Here is a 19,435-nt window from a genome sequence, read left to right as displayed (position 1 = left end):
ACTGTCCACCGTGGACCTTCCCGGTCCCCAGGCACCAGCGCCATCTCCTCGGCAAGCACGGTGTCCCAGCTTCCCCTGAGTGCCAGCTCAGGCTCCGCGGCATCTCCGAGGTGCTGCACAGATGCCGGATTATGGACAGTGGGCTCCCCGGGGAAGGGGCTCGATGCTGATGGGCAACCGACACCGAGCCTCTTGCTTTCTGCAAGGAGCTTGGTCTACAGCAAAGGGGGGATGGGGGAGAGGGAGCCTTAAGTGAATATAAATTTAAGATACAGGGGGACATGGGTTTATAGGTACCTATTTTTTCAAAAATACTTTCTTATTTTCTGTTTGTCCAGTGCTTAGTTTTGATGTGTCAGTGTTTTTTTTTTTTTCAATGTTTATTTTTGAGAGAAAGAGAATGCGACAAAGGGAGGGGCAGAGAGAGGGGGGAACAGAGGATCTGAAGCAGCCTCTGTGCTGACAGCAGCGAGCCCGACGCTCACGAGTCGTGAGTCAGACACTCAGCCGACTGAGCCCCCAGGCGCTTCAATAGGTACCTATTTTCAATGTAGTTAATAATTAGTAAGTGTAGGAAGCACTTTGGGGGCACAGGGAATTTTGAGTTGGGAGGAAAAAGGGATTGCCCTTTGCGAGTTACGGCTGTTAAACCTCGCAGCCTCACTTCTGTATCGTGCCACCAGTACTGCGTGTGCTGCTGAAGCAGAACACAGGGCCGGGGTCCTCCGGGCAAGGCACAGGTCGCTGATGTGCCTGGCAACCAACTCCACCAACGGAATGGTTCAAGGCAGCCGACGCTGGCAGCGTGTGTCCCTGCCTGGTGCCCCGAGGAGCCCGCCACGTCTGGGCCACTGGGAGCGGCTGTCATCAGAACAGGCATCCAGCCTGGGGGCCCCGCTCTGCTCCATTTCCCCACCTGCTCCTCCCGAGTCTTTTCAACCCTGGGTGGGCAGTGCCTTCCCGCCACCGGAAAAGGGCGGCTTCGGGACTCCCGCACTGGGTCTGCGGGGCCGACTGTTCTGTGTCTCTGGCTGGACAGGGAAGGGAGTCAGGACCGGTAAGTGCACAGGAAGAGCCCGACCATGGAACAGTCACTGGGGGACAGCCAGTCCGGGAGGTCTCTGGGGCACCTGGGGGCTGGCGTCACCGCCGCGACTTTGCTCTCCATTCCTTCAGGCTTCTACGGTCACAGTCAGACCCCCCGACGTCTCATCCGAATTCTATTTGGGTGAGAGACAGCACGCACACGCACGCATACACACAGTCCACGGTCTTGCTTCCAAGAATGATAAAGTTTTCATATAAACCACAGAATATATTTAATTCAAATTAAACATGAAACTAGAATATTGTTCGGTCCTTATCAAGTAGCAATTACATTGTTTAAAAAAAAAAAAAAAAGAACAGTACGTTTCTTTCTACATTCTGCAATCCGGCAAGGCACAGGTCACATCCAGTTTGCTGAGGTGACGGATCCAGCAGTCACCATCGATGCGCGTGGTTTTCGGGGGCTCGGGGAGGCACAGACCATACTTCATACAAAATGATTCTGCAGCGATTCTGAAGGAGAGGCACCTCCCTCTTAAGGTGTGAGAATCAAAGTCCAAGGAGCAGGAAGTGGGTGATCTGCATAATGAACGCATTTTATTAAATAGTTAAGCGGTGCTTCTTCATTCCGAACGGCCTGCACTAACCGCGCAGCGACAAAGCTTCCTCCCCACGCCTCGGCGAGCATACTCCTTCCATTCTAGCTACTTCGTTTTCTTCTGTCTTTTTCCATTTTTCCTTCTTTTAGAAATGTTTCTGGGCATGATTTCCTTCCCAGGTAAAGAAAGCCAGCGTCCTCAAGACACAGGTCATTCGGCTTCAAGTGTCAGCCCCCACCTTGTCCTCGGGCTGCGGGAGGCGAGGCCCTGCACGTCAGGCCTTCGTTTCCCTTCACTGGAAGCTCTTCGCTGTTGGGTCTGCAAGGGTAACTGCGCACCTGCCCCTGCTCCACGCGCCAGGGTGGAGGGGGCCGGGCTGGGGGAGGCTTTCTTCACAGGGCGGTGCTTTCCGTGTCGTTGTCTATGTCCAACAGAATGCGCCCGGGCACGTCTCTGCTTGCGGAGTCTGAATGCGTGTCAGGAAAGGTGCTGCGAAGCGGTTCTGAAACTCTAGAACTGGTGTCTGGACAAAAACAGGAGACACGGGATCAGCGCGTGGTAATGCCGAAGCCGCCCGGGGGTGCTCCGAGAGGAAGGGGAGCCGGAAAGTCCGAGTCAGCCCATGCACACACGCCTTCTCGTGCTAGAGCCGCCATGAGCCCTTGGGAGCGGGGGTCAAGCCTCCAAGACCCCAGGGCAGCTCTCGGATGCAGCCTTGCAGCGCGTGCTCGCTCTGACCGAGGAGAGGAAACCTCATTCTCGCCAAGCCCTCTGACGCACTAACGGAACTCCCCTCACGACATCTGGGCCGTGGGGACAGGTGTGCTTCACTGGAGACAGCCCCCTCCTCCGGGGCTGAGGGGTTATTCCTCTTAGCAATGCTACGCCAGCCTCCCACCAGTGACATTCGGGGCTGGATCGTTCTGGCTTGTGGGGCTGTCTGCAGGGTGCACGGCAGCAGCCCTGCCCTTGATGCCCTAGATGCCGTGGCAAACGGCCCCCTCTCCCCCAGGGTGACAAAGATGTCTCCAGACACTTCCAAATGTCCCCTGGCAACAACCACTGCTTGCCAATCACTGAGGTGGATCGCCAACATCCCACAAGTATTTTCTCTTGTCTTCCTAACTTATACTCCAGTTCCTTTTTCTTGTCTTACTATGTTGGCTAGAATTCCGTTAGCAAGAGGGCAACGCACAATCCTCGAGCCGTCGGTCCCTCACTCCTAAACTCACAAAAGACATCGTCACCTACCACAGCCCTCCTCCTAATGAGGCCGGGGAGTCTCAGATGCACTCACTCAGGAACAAGTGCTCACTGAGCACCCACCCGTGAGGGCACAACAGTGGACAAGCCAGACACGGCTTTAATGAAGCCGGCAGTTGACTGGGGGAGACAGCCCCTCGTCAAGACAGAATCCTTTGTCTCTCTAGTAGGTGTGTGTTCTAGAGAATTGTGAGAGCCTGCTGAGAGGTGTCAGGGCTGCTGCAGGAGAGAAGGGAGATGTTCGGATCTGCTGTGGTTTCACGCTGCCGGGCTGGGGTGGGTGTGCTGGGGAGTTTTCCCGTTATGCTTAAGAGATGCTTTTCCTGTACTTGTTGTCTTGTTCAGTGCCTCCCTGATGCCTAGAACAGCGACTGGATGATGGCTGACGCTCCATCAGTTTTACGGCTGGCCAGCTGCAGGGATGGATGGTGAAGAGTCATCCAGCCCGGCCATCTTCCCAATCCTCCCCTCCTACTGCCTCAGGCAGAGCAGTCGTGTCTCAGAGACAAGACTCGTACCAGAAATGCATTGCAAATTCAATCCCCTTACCATTGTCCTAACCCGACAAGACAGATGGTGCAACCAGTCAGCGTCTCTTTTTAGCTCAAAGAGTCTACCAGAGACTGCCGAACCGCCACGCCCGGTGGGGGTGCGTGATGCACGGGCACCGTACGCACTGGGTAGGTTCCTACTTGTTAACAGGTGGGTGCATGTGCAAACCAACACCGATGGGCCGCAGATCCTTCTCAGAGGACAAACTTACTACCTTTCTTTTTCTTTTTTTACATCACATATAAAGAATTCCTGGATTTGTCCTTCCCAGAATTCCTCTATTTTTGATGAGCACGCACGACCTCCACACCCAGGGAAAAAACGTGTGGGGGAGCCTAAGGGAAGTTCCCTCTGCCTCCTGCCTGCTGCGCCTGGTTTGCCTGAGGTTGGCAGGGTTGGTACCCCCTTTCTCAGCCCCCCTTCTCTCTCTTACATGAACCGTTTTTTAAAAAGAAGACAGCAGATCCGTTCACATGCAACAAAGAGGCACGGGGGCAGAGCCAGCTTCCAGAAGGAGACTCCTCTTTGTCACAACGGCTGCCACCATGGGGAGGGGGCCGTTTCCCAGATACGGTGCTAAGCGTTGCACACACGTCCTCATGGCACTCGCTGACACCTCCACACGAGGTAACTCCACGGCAGCAGCAATGCCACCGTGGAGGTAAGAAACGGGGACTCGGAGAGACTCAACCCCTCGGAGGATCGGAGCCACACCAGTTGGACTGTGGGGTCTAACTGACACAGCGCTTCCCTCCTCCCGACAGGAGTCTGCGTGTCCTCGGGTGAGGGTCCTGACAGAGAAGACGGTATCTGAGGAGATAATGCGTGAGTCTTAAACACTCTGGTTCACTGTAGTAAAAATGAGGAAAAGGTTATTTTAGAAAGATTCCCGCAGGAACTCTTTTCTGTTTTAAAAAAAAAAAATGCCTCTGAAACTTTCTGGCTGCGAATTTACATAAGGCATCATTTTTCATTAGATACATTCTAAGAAAGGCTAGTCTTTGAGCATACAACTCGGAGCTAAGTTCACAGGACTGATGTCTTATTAAAAAGCAAAAAAACAAAAAGAGAAGCCCAGGATGCTCCTTCCACTCAGGCAGAACATCACCCCTGATGTGGGGTTTGGACAAATCTAAGTGAGTTCCTTCCTGTTTTGAGTATCTGTATCAAGGATGTGGGCTCCCGGGGGGCCAGAACGGGCACCCTGTGACTGAGGATACGGTCCTGAAGGTTTATCACGTCAACAATTGTGAACACGTGCTTTCGGTTGTCAGTTGACCCTCCAGACAGTCCAAGGGTATTCTCCCGGCCACTCCAAACACAGCCTTGGAATTACACTTTGCAGACACAACTGTGGGGTGACCTACCCCGCCTCCTGACCCATCTGTCTGAGAGAATGACTCCCTTCTGCCCCGCAGCGGCTCGCTAGGGCTGTCGGAGACTTTCCGGTCTGTCAGAGACTCTGCGTCAACTTTTTATTATTTTTACAAAGGAGAGATTCTGCTCAAGTCTCACTAGGATATTCACCTTGACATGATTCTGGTATCTATTTGTTAAAAATAACCTGCAAAGAGAAGCAGGAGCCACTTAAAAATGTCCAACTATTAGGGGTGCCTGGGTGGCTCAGTCGGTTAAGCGTCCAACTTCGGCTCAGGTCACGATCTCGTGGTCCGTGAGTTCGAGCCCCGCGTCGGGCTCTGGGCTGATGGCTCAGAGCCTGGAGCCTGCTTCCGATTCTGTGTCTCCCGCTCTCTCTGACCCTCCCCCGTTCATGCTCTGTCTCTCTCTGTCTCAAAAATAAATAAACTTAAAAAAAAAAAAATTAAAAAAAAAAAAGTCCAACTATGAGCAAAAATAAACCCGCTTCATATCATGCAGTCATTGAGAAGATGGGTTGTAAAAACATCGTAACATGGGAAGGGGCATATGATGTAAGGTAAAATGAAAAATGCAGGATCAAAAGCCATGATCATACACACCATGGACTTTTAGGAAAGAAAAAATAGAGAAAAACTCAGAATATGAGTAGTGAACTACTTCAATTGTAGCAGCGTGGCTTATCATTTCTAGCTTCCAAATTTTCTTTAATACCTATGGTTAATTTTTTAAAATGTGTTACTTTCAGGATGTAAAAAGAGGTTAGTTTAAAAAAAAAAAAAACAAAAAACAAAAAACACTGTGAGAACCGGCAAAGTGCTGAGTTTTGAGTGGCGGCCCCGAGAGCAAGAGGACGTACCATCGCACAGCGGACGGCAGCCCTGGGGATACGTATTCTCAGGCTCCCGAAATATCATGAAATAGTAAGAAATATCTTCTACTCCTGAGCACTTTTTAACCCACAAAAGAACTGCTATTGGGAAAATCAAATGGTGCATTAGAATCTAAATATGGGTGCCCTCCTGTGGCTGGGTTTTTTTATCTTTATTTTTATTTATTTATTTTTTTGAGAGAGCACAAGTCGGGGAGGGCAGAGAGAGACGGGGACAGAGGATCTGAAGCGGCCTCTGCGCTGACTGCAGCAAGTCTGATGTGGGGCTCGAACTCACAAACTGCAAGCTCACGACCTGAGCCTAAGTTGGACGCTTCACCTACGGAGCCACCCAGGTGCCCCTGGGCATATGCATTCTTAAAGCGCTGACCTATGAGTGTAGGACATAACTCTGATTATCTGTTTTTTCCAAGATAAACATGATCATGCTAGATCGCTAGCATTCACTTAGGACCCAGTGTATGCTGAGAACTGTAAGACGTCTTATTTTATCTGATTCAATCCCTTCAACAAAAATTCTCACAAATGTCACCCTCTAACTGATCAGCCAGGCTGTGCCTTTGCCTGACGTTACACAGAGAGCTGAAATTCGAATTCGGGCCCAAGTCCACAAAGTCCTTCTACTACACCTCAAGCCTGCCTGGTACAGAAAAGGACAGAAATTAGAGAAGGCACAAGGCCGGCCCTGTGACCACCTGTCACACACGTCTGTGAACACACTTAGTACTCAGAGTGATCGAGAGCAAGCATGAACGAAGCCAGCATCATTTAGTACATGCACTGTTAGTAGGGATGCAAGCAGGCAGGGTTAGGGTGCCCGGTTAGTAACAGGCGTTAGCGCACGAGTAACGATCATCAAGGAGCACAAAAGCTTTGGCCAATCAGGTGCCTTTTCCTTACCATTAAATATTCCAATTTGAGTTCTTACTGAATATGGCAGGTCATACATCTAAATTATTTAATAAAATGTTTCAATTAGAACACTCTTGGCTAAAATCTGTTCCTTTAAAAACAGCAAGATGCAAACGCTTTAACTTTCAAAGCTGAAAGGCTTGCGCGGAGGACATCAGAATCCCTCCGTTCTCCTGTGCTGGTGCTGAGCCGCTAGACGGTGGCGGTCAAATCTGCTTGGCGGCATCGATCTCCCCCAAGGGTTTATCCTAATCCCCAGGCTGTAATTCAACTTTTTAGGATTAAATGCTCTAAGCAAATAACCTGTTTTTAGGAAACTGTCTACGGTTTTCCACATGAAAACATGATGCCATAATAAAGGATGGCCTTCCAAGGAAGTTACATTGTTTTTCTTCTTGAAATACCCAAGAATGGTTCATCATAGCAGCTTGCTCAATACTAGTGGATACATGAATCCTAAACGGGGCTTTCTGTGTGCTCCCAATGGCAGTCCAGGCGATTTTAGGCAATTAAAAGTTACTTCCGCAATACAAAAATAATTGTGGTGGCCTGGGATTTCTTGAGTTTAGGAGAATTCATAACATAGATTTTTAAATACTTAGGTAATATCTTAAGGCAAAGTACTTTCATATAAAATTTCCCTGATCTGATAAAGTACAGAGCATTACAGTGTTGTACCGGATCAATAAGATAGTTTTCTGGAATAAACACATGTGAGGTGGGAACGGTTTTAAAGAACAGACGTGATTCCAGTTCGTAGTTTTCCTATCTACGTAAAAGGAGAGATCTGCGGGTGAAATGCTGGTGTCATGAAGGGTTAAAAGGCTCAGCCTTAATTAGGGTTTAGTCGTGTCACTCTGGTGCACGACTTCCATACCCAGTGGGGCAACCCCAGACTGCTGGGTTATAAGGAGTCAGGATGTGGAATCATACCCGTGCCTTCCTCCACGCCTTTAAGGCCTCACTCATTTCCTTTTCTGGCTTCTACAGAAAGTCTTACTCAGACCAAGGCTGCGAACGCTGGCGAAGTAGCTCACCAAGGGTTTAAGGCTCAGATCAGCCGATTAGAGCAATGGTACGCACGACGAGAGCCCTAAGGCGTCCAAATGTGGACCCGGCTCAGATGAGGCTAACGGTGCCTTTTGAAAAGCTCGTATGGTTTAAGAAAGCAAAATGTAGGCGTGCTAGAACGCAAAGGAATTTAGTGTGGGATCTTTGGAAGAAGATCGGTTTGTTCGTTTGGTTTGGTCCTGAGAATTTCAAACATCAAATTAAGAAGCTCCATGCAGTTAACTTGCACTTAAGATATACAATTACAAATTGAAGCTCAAGACACAAGGAACACAATGTTCTGTGCTGACTGCACCCGAGTCCTCTTCGGTTGGATGTGATGAGCCAACCAACGACAGGGAAGTCACCGAGAAGAGCAGGACACTTACAAAAGGCTTACCAACAAGAAAGAAGGCATCCTAGCATCTTAGGTGAGCGGCTTGAAATCGGGTTCTCAATCTACTGACAGCTACCTCGAATTTGGAGCACTGCAGCTCAAAATGCTTTTGGTAAGAACAAAAGTAACGTCCACATGCTACAGAATGGACGGCAGGGGGGTCCGGTAGCTGCTCCTGAACACGTGGTCAAAAGCACATTTGCAAAACACGGCTAAGCAGGAGCGTATGGAGCTTGGTGCGAGCTGCTGGGGGGGTTACAGACCTTAGTCCTGGGAACCTTCCCCACCTGTGAGGGCACTAGGAAGGGCATCTATTGGGAAACAAACAAACAAACACACCAATGTGGCTTTGTTTTTTAAAAATAAAAGCTGGAGTGTCATCATACGTTATTAACCATTTACAATACGTGCAAGTTATGCAGTATGTTCCTGGGGGAGAAAAAAGGTTATCAGAAGGCTAGTGGGTTAACCCTCATCATCTGGAGTACCCCCAGTTTGGGGTACACCATTGGCTCATTTTCAGCAGAGAAGTCACGCAGTAGAGCTGGACAGCCCAGAGGTATATTCCACCTCGTCTCTAAAACTAGCCCCACGTAGAAAATGGAAAATTAAACTGTTGTGATTCAAAGCTCCTAACTGCCATTTAAAAAAAACACATTTCAAAAACCCCCATCTACCCCACCGTTAAATCAAATAGTGTATTAGAACACTTAGGGTGGAATTTTGGAAAGAAATCACAATTAAATAAATGCTCGTGTTTTCGACTGCCTATTAAAAACACCCCGTCAGGTGGCCTGCTGAAATCTGTACCATCATCACCACCGGAAACAGGTTTCCATGGGGATTATGGGAAAATGTCAATCCTTCCCTCCCCCTGCCCCGGAGGCACTCTGATGTGATCGCCCCCCCAAGATCTCCCTTCCTGGGGCATCCGAAGTGGCACAGACCCTGTTTTTTAAAGTTATACCTGAAATGCTTCACTATTAACATTTTTACCTTTAGAAGGAAAATAAGCATCCTAATGAGGAAGAAATGAATTTCATGCTCGTGTGGTCCAGTACCTTCCACATGGATTAGGTCATTACACTTAGAAAAATGTCAATGTAGGAGGTCTTAGACACATAATGAAACTATAAGTCAGTGGCCAGCTAACTTCAAGGGCCAGGCACTAAATATTTTTAGGTTCTGCGAGCCTAATAATCTCTGACTATACAACTCTGTTATGTTAGCACAAAAGCGGCCCAAGATGATATGTAGACAAATTAGACCCGCTGTGTCCCAGTAAAACTTCATTTACAAAAACGGGCTGGCTATGGGCCAGATGTGGCCAGCGGGTAAGGCTGGCTGCCCCCTGCTGTAAACCCAGGCCTAAAAGGAAGGGGACAGAGACGACGGAGCGCGGGCGGGGAGCAGTTTCTCACTTACCCGTTACTATTTTGGAGGCAGTGGGAGCTGCGTTGCTGAGGGTGCCGTCCCCTGCGGAGTGGGCGCCAGGGGGGTGTGGGGGCGGAGGCATGCTGGGCCGGTTCCTGGGCTTTGGTACTGGTCGCGGTCTCGGTAAGGTTCCGGCGTGTGGCTGCGCAGTCTCAGGGTTAGTCCCCGCCGCGGTCTGCGAAGCGGGCGGGCCGGGGTTCTGTTTTCCTAAAGGCGGAGTACTGGGGGGCGTCGGAGTCTGGGGAGGGGTGTGAGGTGGCTGCTCCAGTCCCTGCTCGCCGGTCGGTGCCGTGGGGGCGGGCGGGCCCTGGCCGCCACCGGGTTTGGTGTGCCCCGGGGGCGGCGCGGCCTGCGTGGGGGGCTGCGGCGGCGGGTGGCTGGGGGCTTGTATGGGAGGCAGGCTGCTGGAGTACCTCCGGGGCGCCGAGGGCTGCGGGGCGGCGCACGGCTGGCCCGGGGCCTGGCCCGCCTGCTGAGTGGGAGGAGAAGGGCTTCGGGCGGCTGGCTTTGGCGACAGACTGGGCGGATGCTGAGACGTTCCCGGAGAACTCTGGCCCCCGGGGTGGCCGGGAGGCGGGTTTCCTGGTTTCGGGGGTGCAGGAGCAGGTTTTTTAACAGCTGCACAAAGGAGGAGAACGCCTTTCAGTGAGAAGGGCACGGCGGCGAGAGCCAACGCCACCTTCCGCGGGCGAACCCGCGTGGGTACCGTGCGCCCCCGCGGAAGGACGCCGTCGGGGGGACACTTCGCCTCGGCGGTCGTCCTCCCCCAAAGCCCCCGGCCCCGTCCAACCAAGAGAAAACCAGCTGCCCGCACAGATGGAGGACGTCCTTCAAAATGCCTGACCCGCACTCCCCCACGCGGTCAAGGCCAGGGAAACGCACGGGAGGTCAGAAACCGTCTCGGCCCAGGGGAGACTCGGGAGACGAGATGACGCAGTGTGACGCGGTCTCCTGGGCGCCGTGGCCCCGCGGCGGGGAGTGAACGCCGGGGGAGCGGCTAGTTGTTTAGCAGTGACGCTGCAGGTGCTGCTTGCCCAGCTGTGAGAGGGCACCCCGGGGACCTAAGAGGTCAGCAGCGGGGGAAAGCGGGTGCGGGTGCAAGGGAGCAACCAGTACTGTCTGCAGCTTCCCTGCAGATCCAAAACTGTTCCCAAACAATAAGTTTCTATTAAAAAAAAAGAAAAGAAAAGCACCTCATACACACACACACAGACCCTTAAAGACCTGTTGTTTTATTTTGCATTTTTTAAGATTTTTTAGTAATCTCTACACCCGATGTGGGGCTTGAACTCACGACCAAGAGTCGCATGCTCCTCTGAGCCAGCCAGGCCCCCCATGACCTGTTGTTTTAAAAGTTCAGTAAGAATAGGGGCCCCTGGTGGCAGAGTCAGTTGAGCTTCTGACTTCGGCTCAGGTCATGATCTCATAGTTCATGGGTTCGAGCCCTGTGTTGGGCTCTGTGCTGACCGTGTGGAGCCTGCTTGGGATTCTGAGTCTCCCTCTCTCTCCCCTCCCCACCACTGTCTCTCTCTCTCAAAAATAAGTAAGTGTTAAAAAAAAAAAGTTTAAAGTCCAGTAAGAAAAGAACTCAGTCAAGGGGCCGCCCCCCTACACAGAGTCGCTGCTCTTAGCTCACCGAGCTGCCCTCATGTCAGAACCCTTCCCCGGTTGCCTGATGGCCCAGTAAGAAAAGGGGAGAAGCGAGAACAGCTGAGGGGGCAACAGCCAAGCATGACTGATCTGCCTACACAACATACCATGGCCCCTTGCCCTAAGCCAGTTTCTTCAAGACGGCTTGATTTTTTTTTAATGACAGAAATTCTACCAGTTCCAGAATCACTTGAATGAACAGACATATTCTGGATATAAATATAAATAAATCTGGAGGAACTGCCTTAGGTATATCTACGGAGAGTTGAAGCGCTTCACTACCTTCCCGGTATCAGCTGAGATCAGCGTCACTAAGGGGCCATGGGAGTAGAATTTGCTACCAACAGTGGGTCTGGAGACCGGGCTTTGGGCTGGGAGAGGTGGGTGGAGAGGCTTTAGTATTTTTCTTTTTTCTAAAGTTTATTTATTTATTTTGAGAGAGAGCGCGTGCACAAGTGCAAGTGGGGGAGGGGCAGAGAGACAGAGACAGAGACAGAGAGAGAGAATCCCAAGCAGGCTCTGAACCATCAGCACAGAGCCCGACTCGGGGCTTGAACCCATGAACTGTGAGATCATGACTTGAGCTGAAATCAAGAGTCAGATACTTAACCAACTGAGCCATCCACGCTCCCCAGTATTTTTCAAATTGTACCGAGATTCTACTCATCTTCCCAAAAAGGGATAGGGAAATTAAGGAAATGTTTCATTTGCCCAACACATCACCAGCACCAAGGCCGGCCCCTTACATAAACTGTCTCGGTTGAGTCTCATAAGCTCACATTGCAAGATGGACATTGTTACACCCATTTCATGGTGGAGAAAACTGAGGCTCAGAGAGGTCAAGTATTTGCAAAAGCTCACACAGCTAGCAACTGGCAGAACAGCCTCACAACCATGTTCTGTGGACTCCTTGGACTCTCTTCATCCCTTTCCTTCTCCCTGCACAGCCTGGCTGTCTGCTCACAGGGCCCAGAATTAAGGAATGAAAAGGGTATAAAGTCTCCTTTGCTCTGCTGGCCTAGAACTTTTGACCCCAGACCTTGGAAGACCTTTTCCCAAAGAAACAACTAACCAGCAGACAAAGGAAGGAACCTTTGGAATATTAGCTGTACTCTGGCTACCATAAACAACTTAAAAAAAAAAGTTCTGGGGCGACTGGGTGGCTCGGTTGGTTAAGTGTCCAACTTCAGCTCAGGTCATGAGCTGTGAGGCTTGTGAGTTCGAGCCACGCATCGGGCTCTCTCCTGTCAGATCCTATTTGGATCCTGTTTCCCTCTCTCTCTGCCCCTCCCCCACTAGCTCTCTCTCAAAAATAAACATTTAAAAAAGAAAAAGTTCTAGTTTTTTGTTCTGAGCAATATTAATTATGAATTCACATCAAATAAAAGACTATTCCTGTGGCGCCTGGGTGGCTCAGCCGGTTAAGTGTCAGACTCTTGATTTCGGCTCAGGTCATGATCTCATAGTTCATGGGTTCAAGCCCAGCATTGGGCTCCACACTGACAGTGTGAAGCCTGCTTGGGATTCTCTCTCTTCCCTCTCTCTCTCTGCCCCAACCCCACTTGTTTTGTCTCTCTCACAATAAATAAACTTTAAATAAATAAATTAAAAAAAAAAAAAAAAAAAAAAAAAGACCACTCCAGACAGGAAAGGGTGTAGAGGGAATCAGAAGAGGAAGCAGGAGAGCTGGGTGCCGGGGAGATGGGAGAAAGGTGGACTTTCCATAGGACAAACCTATGAAGGTTTGGGGAGGCTGAGGCAGGGGCAGAAGGTTCAGACTAATCCTGTGAGGAAGCCGGAGGTCTGTGGTTTACTGAAGCAGGAAAGACTCCTAATGTGGCCATAAGGAGAGCCTCAACCCAAAAGCAGGATTACACCCAGAATCCAGGAAGAGAAGACCTAATTACGCTCCAGGATAAGCTGGGGTACAGACGAAGATCCTCAGGGGAGAGGAGCACCTTAAAAAGGACCACGTGGGTCTGTAACCAGGCAGCATATACCTGACTTTGCCTCCCTGCCTGTAATTTATTTTTATTTAAAAAAAAATTTTTTAATGCTCATTTAGTTTTTTTGGAGAGAGAGAGTGCGAGCCAGGGAGGGGCAGAAAAAGAGAGAGGGAGACGCAGATCTGAAACAGGCTCTAGCCTCTGAGCTGTCAGCAAGGATCCTGATGCGGGGCTCAAACTCAGGAACTGTGAGATTGTGACCTGAGCCAAAGTCAGACACTTAATGGACTGAGCCATCCAGGGGCCCCTCCCTGCCTGTAATTTATAAAAATTCCACCTAACATTTATGTTACACTTTATAAAGATGGTGCTTTCATGGGCGTTCCCACAATATACCCCTTAAGAAGGCATTTTAATTTCTACTTTATATTTGTAGGGATTCAGTTAGGAAAGGTTAAACTAGCAGCCTTTGATCCAACCAGCTGTGTGACTTTAGGCATAGCTACAGCTCAACTTTTGAGTCTGAGGCCTTTTATTATTTATCACAATTGCCCCTCCCATGACCAGCATTGACCAGGCCACCTGAGAGTAGCTGACTCTCCTGAAGCCGGCTGTCCCTGAGGCCTCTGCCACCCCCTGGGCGGGTGAGATCCCAGCTTTCTAAGAGGTACTAGGGGAAACTGGCAACAAGTTAAAAGACAAATTTAAAAATTTCAGATCAAGAAAAAAAATGCCTGGAAAGAAAGACAGTGTTATGACAGAGGAAGACTTGGTGAGTGGTAGGGACGAGAGGGGTCATCAGTTCAGAGCGGGTAATTGCGGAGGGCTCATGGAGGAGGTGATTTCTGAGCTGTGACCTGAGTGGTAAAAAGGAACCACGTGTGGAACAGAACAGAGAGCCCAGAGATAAGTCCACGCGCAGACAGTTGGTCTTTGACAGGACACCAAAAACACACAGAGGGGAGAGGACGGTCTCTTCAACAGACGGTGTGGGGAAAAGTGGACATCCACAGGCAAAAGAATAAAATTCATCATCAGGGAAACAGAAATCCAAACCATAATGAGGCACCTCATATCTGTCAGAGTGGCTATTATTAAAAAAAAAAAAAAAAACAAACACAAAAGAAGTGCTGGCAAAGATGTAGAGAAAATCGAACCCTTATACACTGTTGGTGGAAATACAAGTGGTACCGTCATTATGGAAAAGTGAGCAGACTCCTCAAAATATTAAAAATAGAATTACCATATGATCCAGCAAACCCACCTCTGGGTACTTAGCCAAAAGAACTGAAGTCGGGGTCTCAGAAAGATACTTGCACTCCTGTGTTCACTGCAGCACTATTCACAATAGTCAAGATGTAGAAACAGCCTAAATGTCCATCGATGGATGACTGGATCAAAAATGTGGGCTATACATACACTGGAATATTATTTAGCCTTAAAAAAGAAGGAAATCCTGCCATACACAACAACATGGATGAACCTGGAGGACATTACCCTGGGTGAAATAAGCCGGTCACAGAAAGACAGGACTGCACGAAGTATCTAGAAGAGTCAAGCCCACAGAATCGGAGAGTGGAATGGCAGCTGCCAAGGGCTGGAGAGAGAGCGCTGCAGAAGGGGTAACGGAGGGCTGCTAACTAACAGACACAGAGTTCCAGTTACACCAGATGAGTAAGTTCCAGAGGTCTGCCGTACCACAGTGTGCCTGTAGTACTCTTAGAAGTTTAAGAGGGGAGACCTCACGGTAGGTCTTCTTATCCCAATAAAATTTCAAAAGAGCCACGAGAAGATGTGGGTCAGAATGTTCCGGAAGAGAAGACATGGAATGTGGATGTCTAAAGAGGGAATGAGCTCAGTGCAGGCGAGGAACAGAGAGCAGACCAGCGCTGCTGGCAGCTTGGTGAGAGAGAGCAGTGGTTAAGAGCGGGGCCCAAAGGTAGGCCCAACCACACAGGGCCCACGGGGGAGGTTTACACAGAAGCCGCTGGAGCCTTTCAACCGAGAGATGACACAACCTGCTGTGTTTTCAAACAGTCCCCCTAACTGCCGGGTGGAGGGCTTGCAGGGGTATAGGTGGGGATGATTTGGATCACATGTCAGTGTCAGGACCCAGAAAGCCCTGACCACCATCTTGAGGGTTGCAGACCCGTAAAGCTTGGCTACTACGGAGGCTGTGGTGCTTTCAAAACGGAGGGAGGGCTTGGCATGCCAGATTCCTGGAAAACTGAGAGCACTGCTTCTGAGAAGCAACCTTCGTTTGTTGGACTTTGTGGCTTAAACATACTCAGCAGTGCCTGTTTCTCTGCTCTCCATTATTTCATTTCTCTTCACTGACTTTGCTCTTAAAATGACTGATTTTTCTGCTTGCCCTTTTATAAACAGACATGGCCATGATCTGTCGGAAAGCCTTGCAAGTGAATCCCCACGCTAACCCAAGGATGTCTGCACATCCGTCCCTAAGGGGAAGGAGTAAAGGTGGCTACTTACCTCGGCGCAGAGTGTGCGGGCTGGGGCCGGCGGAATTGTGCCCTGGGCCGACCGAGAGCTGATGGGAGCCAGCCGCTGTCTGGGCCTGGTTCGGGCCAGCGGCCATCTGACTGTTGCTTCTCCCCGGGGTGGGTGCGGGGGCAGGGGCAGAGTCCTTGGGTTTCGGCGGACTAAGGGGAGCAAAGTCAAATTAGATGTCGGACGGTCCCAGCTAGAAAGCTAATAAGCAAGCTAAAAATACCAGATCCCAACCAGAGTTCTCACCTCCACAGGCAAGGAGGTGATCTGGAATTTGAAACAGTTCACACTGGGTCTACAAAGCTAGTATTTGTTTGGGGCCACACAGGACTAAATATTTCATGAGATTCATTGCATCAGACTGTCTTTCCACTCTTCTGCCCCTTGAACATCATGATAGAGACCATTTCATAGCAACCAACAAGAAATTTCTAGTTTGCCTGTACTTAAGATTGGACAATACTGAAAAACACAAAAGGGCTTTTGGACTTCAAACTAATGAGAGTTTGACACATACAGTGTATAAAACAAAGCAAAAGCTGTGGCAAAATACTAGTGCTGTAAATTACAAAATACTCGGTTATTATCAATAGTTTGGACTTGAGGAAAGAGAAACCCTTTGATCGCTCAAAGTCCGGAGCTGGTTAGTAGCAGGGGAGACGGAGATCGGAACTCGGGCTAGTTCCCGGGTCAGACCCTCTTACACTAAACCTGACAGCTACATTTTGTCAGGGTCACCAGTGAATGCCACTAGCCAAGTGCACACAAAAATGTCTACACAGCATAGAAAACAAAGGCAAACCGAGGACTGACATTCTATTTGTCCATCTTCAGTGAATTCTGATTATTATCTTAAATAATGTATTTAAGCCTTGATTGAATGGGTTGAATGCTAACAGGTACATGAAAATGTGAGGGTTTGCGAGTACTTTTTGCCCAAAGAAAAAAATTTAAGCCAAAACAAAGACGTGTGGAGCAGCGGTTAACGAGACAACACGGAGCCTCAGTTATTTTTCACCAAAACGTGAACTTGCGCAAATTATGGACTAAAAAGGAATTCGGGAAGACGCAGAGAGTCAGAGTTCAGGTGTGACGACCGAACAAGATTCCGCTCTCGTAAGCAGCTGGCTTCACACCCAAGGCACTCCCTCCCCATGCAGAGGACAGGAAGTGAGGGAGCTCTCCCGAGGCAGCTTCGTCTCTGCGCACAATGTATGCAGAAACAGGTTATCCCTGTTCTGTGCATCTGTTTTACTCAATATGTGATTATTTAGTGCTTTATAGAAGGCCGCGATAAACATTTGAGCACGTGCTCTGCAGAGGGGCTCATCTTTTACAGCAGCTTCTGGTCCTGAACCACCTGAGATACCACTTGAAGTGGCCTCCAGTGGTCATCTGCCTGGGTCAGTGTGGAGAAGTGAATTCATGCACATTAAACAGAAATCTCAAGTTCAAAGGTCCTCTTTTTTCAAGCTGCTGTATACTTGTACCCCACTCCAGATGGTTAATCTAAAGGAATCAACAAAAGAGCCTTTTAAGAAAATTTATCATATTTTTTACCTTGTACTCACATTATCAATTTGCCTACGAGACTGAACGCTAGGGGTTGGGAGGGTCTCAGTCACCAACTGCATCTAGTACAGCGTCCGGTACTCAGTTAGTTATTCAATAAGTCTGGATGGATGGATGGATGGATGGATGGATGGATGGACGGACGGACGGGTGGACGGGTGGGTGGAAGGATGGGTGGGTGAGTGGGTGAGTGAATGAATGAATGAATGCCAAGGATACTATAAGTAACTTGCTACATTCAAGTGTTAACCAGTTAGCACACCAGATGGCAACAAGCGAGTGGTCAATGGACATCGAGTGCACATCCAACAGCTAGAAGAGGTTTACAATACTGCTAGCCACCTATTGGCTTCCAGCACCGAAGCAGTACGGTAAAGAATGCAAACGAATGTTGCTTCTTTTGGAAAACAGGAAAGGAAGCAAGCAATTTGCAGTCTTTTTTTCCCCATCCTTTGCCAACCAGAAGAGTGAAGGCGAATCCGGTTCACTCTCTGCCGAGTGATTCTGTGGGCCTGGATGCCGTGCCCACAGGCCAGCCCCTGCGAGAAGGCTGGGGCACCGGGCACCCAGCAGAAGCCGGCCTCCTTACCTGTCGCCCAGGCTTGGCCCCTGCTCCAGTATGCCCGCAGAGGAGGGGACAGCCCCACCCCCTGTGCTGCTTTCAGCCCTAGAGCTCTGGGGAGGGGGCTCCGGGCCCGCAGGAGCCAAGGTGCCGCCATCTGTGGGCGGGAGTGGCGGCTGGAAAGCTGGGGCTATGTGCTTTCTATTTAGAGTGCCACCTCGCCGGTGGGCCTGGAAGTCCATAAGCTTCACACCAAAGCTACACAGAAAGAAGAAACAGTCAACACACCATGCAAGCTGACTACTGAGACAGAAGCCCAACGGTCCACGCGTGTTGAAACCCACACGCGTGGACAGCCCCCCGGTTGCCCAGCATGCAGTGAAGCGGCGCGGACCAGGTTCGCGGCCATCCCTATTACCAAGGCAAGCAGCTCACCCGGGTTTTAAACCTGAGCGAGCCGACAGACCCGGTCCCGATCAGTGTCCTTTCTCAGTCTGGGGGTGAACAGCTGCAAGCCAACAGGCGGGCCTCGTCTCGAGTGAGTGGCATCACATTAGCCTGCCTATCTGCGTGCCACCCAACGGCCACCTCGAGTCTGTGTGTTTGGGGGATGAGGTGGGAGCTGAGTGGGAAGGTTGTGACGCCACCCTGCTTCTTGAGCCGAGATGTAGAAACACTGGTACATGAGTGTGCAAAGAATAGATCTGAAAGGGTCCGTAACCTTGGGAAAAACAGTTGCTTTTGGGAAGCAGATGGCAGTTGGAGGGTGGGGAGGAGGAAGATTCACTTTTCGCTTAAGATTTACTTGATGCGTGAACTTTCAAACTCTTCAGTTTGAAAAATCGAGGCGCATGGCTTCTTGAGCTCATGTTTACTGGGTCAGCTGGTGGGGAGAATCCACCCCGGGGGGTAACCAAGAATCGTTTACTATATGCCAGTCAGACCCGTAACACTGCATTTTGTAACCTAAAGTCCATGAAGGCTCATTTCGTGGTGGACAGTTTGTCATCGTGCAGCAGGACCAAGTGTGTGAATGGGACTGCAGAGAAGTAAGGTCTCGGCACGTAATAAACACGGGCTTCGGGGGGACCGAGTAGGGAAGGAGAGCCTTCACCGTGGATTAAAAACAATCACTACCAAGCAAAATCAAACAAAAAAAGATCATAGGTCGCTACAAGATCGGGTGATCGAAATAGGAGCCTGCTGTTTAGCTGTAATGTAACACCACGTCCGTTTACGCGTGTGCAAGAACAGCACGCTACTCAAACAGGCCTAACTTGGCCTTACTGGTGAGTATGGAGCTATTTCATCACACACACTGAGCAAGCTGGCCTCTGAAGACACAAATCACAAAGAGCCTTACTAACCTTTGAAAATCCCACTAAAATCGCCCATGGAGCACAGCACGGAGACCTACGGTCTCTCACTAGATCTGATACCACCCACCATCTTTTTTTTCTTCCAGAATTGGAAATACTCAAGTTTCTCCAGCTGAACATCAGATTCAGTGGTTGGCTTCCACTGAAGGGCCACGTTCTATCCAAAATAGGTCTCTTTAAACACCAAGTCACACAACTTACTGTGAGAGGTGGGTTATTCTCACACTCGCTCCTGGACATCTGTCCACAATATTTAACTTTTCTTCCCCGCCCTCTCTCTTTTCCCCGAGTGCGT

General features: G+C 49.8%; 1 protein-coding gene across 4 annotated transcripts in view; it reads right to left on the bottom strand.

Moving 5' to 3' along the window:
* Window positions 1–1,300: 1,300 nt before the first annotated feature.
* Window positions 1,301–19,435, bottom strand: part of ARHGAP17 (Rho GTPase activating protein 17) — a 134,148-nt gene continuing 116,013 nt past the window's right edge. For 3 of the 4 annotated variants that reach the window (XM_042921944.1, XM_042921942.1, XM_042921943.1), the window contains 4 exons: window positions 17,789–18,019; window positions 15,610–15,779; window positions 9,515–10,141; window positions 1,301–2,169 (listed from right to left, as the gene is read on the bottom strand). In XM_042921944.1, coding sequence (XP_042777878.1) covers window positions 2,039–2,169; window positions 9,515–10,141; window positions 15,610–15,779; window positions 17,789–18,019 — 1,159 coding nt within the window. In that variant the 3' untranslated portion in view covers window positions 1,301–2,038. The remainder of the gene's footprint in view (window positions 2,170–9,514; window positions 10,142–15,609; window positions 15,780–17,788; window positions 18,020–19,435) is intronic. The other variant, XM_042921945.1, reaches the window with a different exon arrangement.

The sequence above is a fragment of the Panthera leo genome, chromosome E3 (assembly GCF_018350215.1).
Source record: "Panthera leo isolate Ple1 chromosome E3, P.leo_Ple1_pat1.1, whole genome shotgun sequence".
Lineage (NCBI taxonomy): Eukaryota > Metazoa > Chordata > Mammalia > Carnivora > Felidae > Panthera > Panthera leo.
This window is presented reverse-complemented; position numbering and strand designations above follow the sequence as displayed.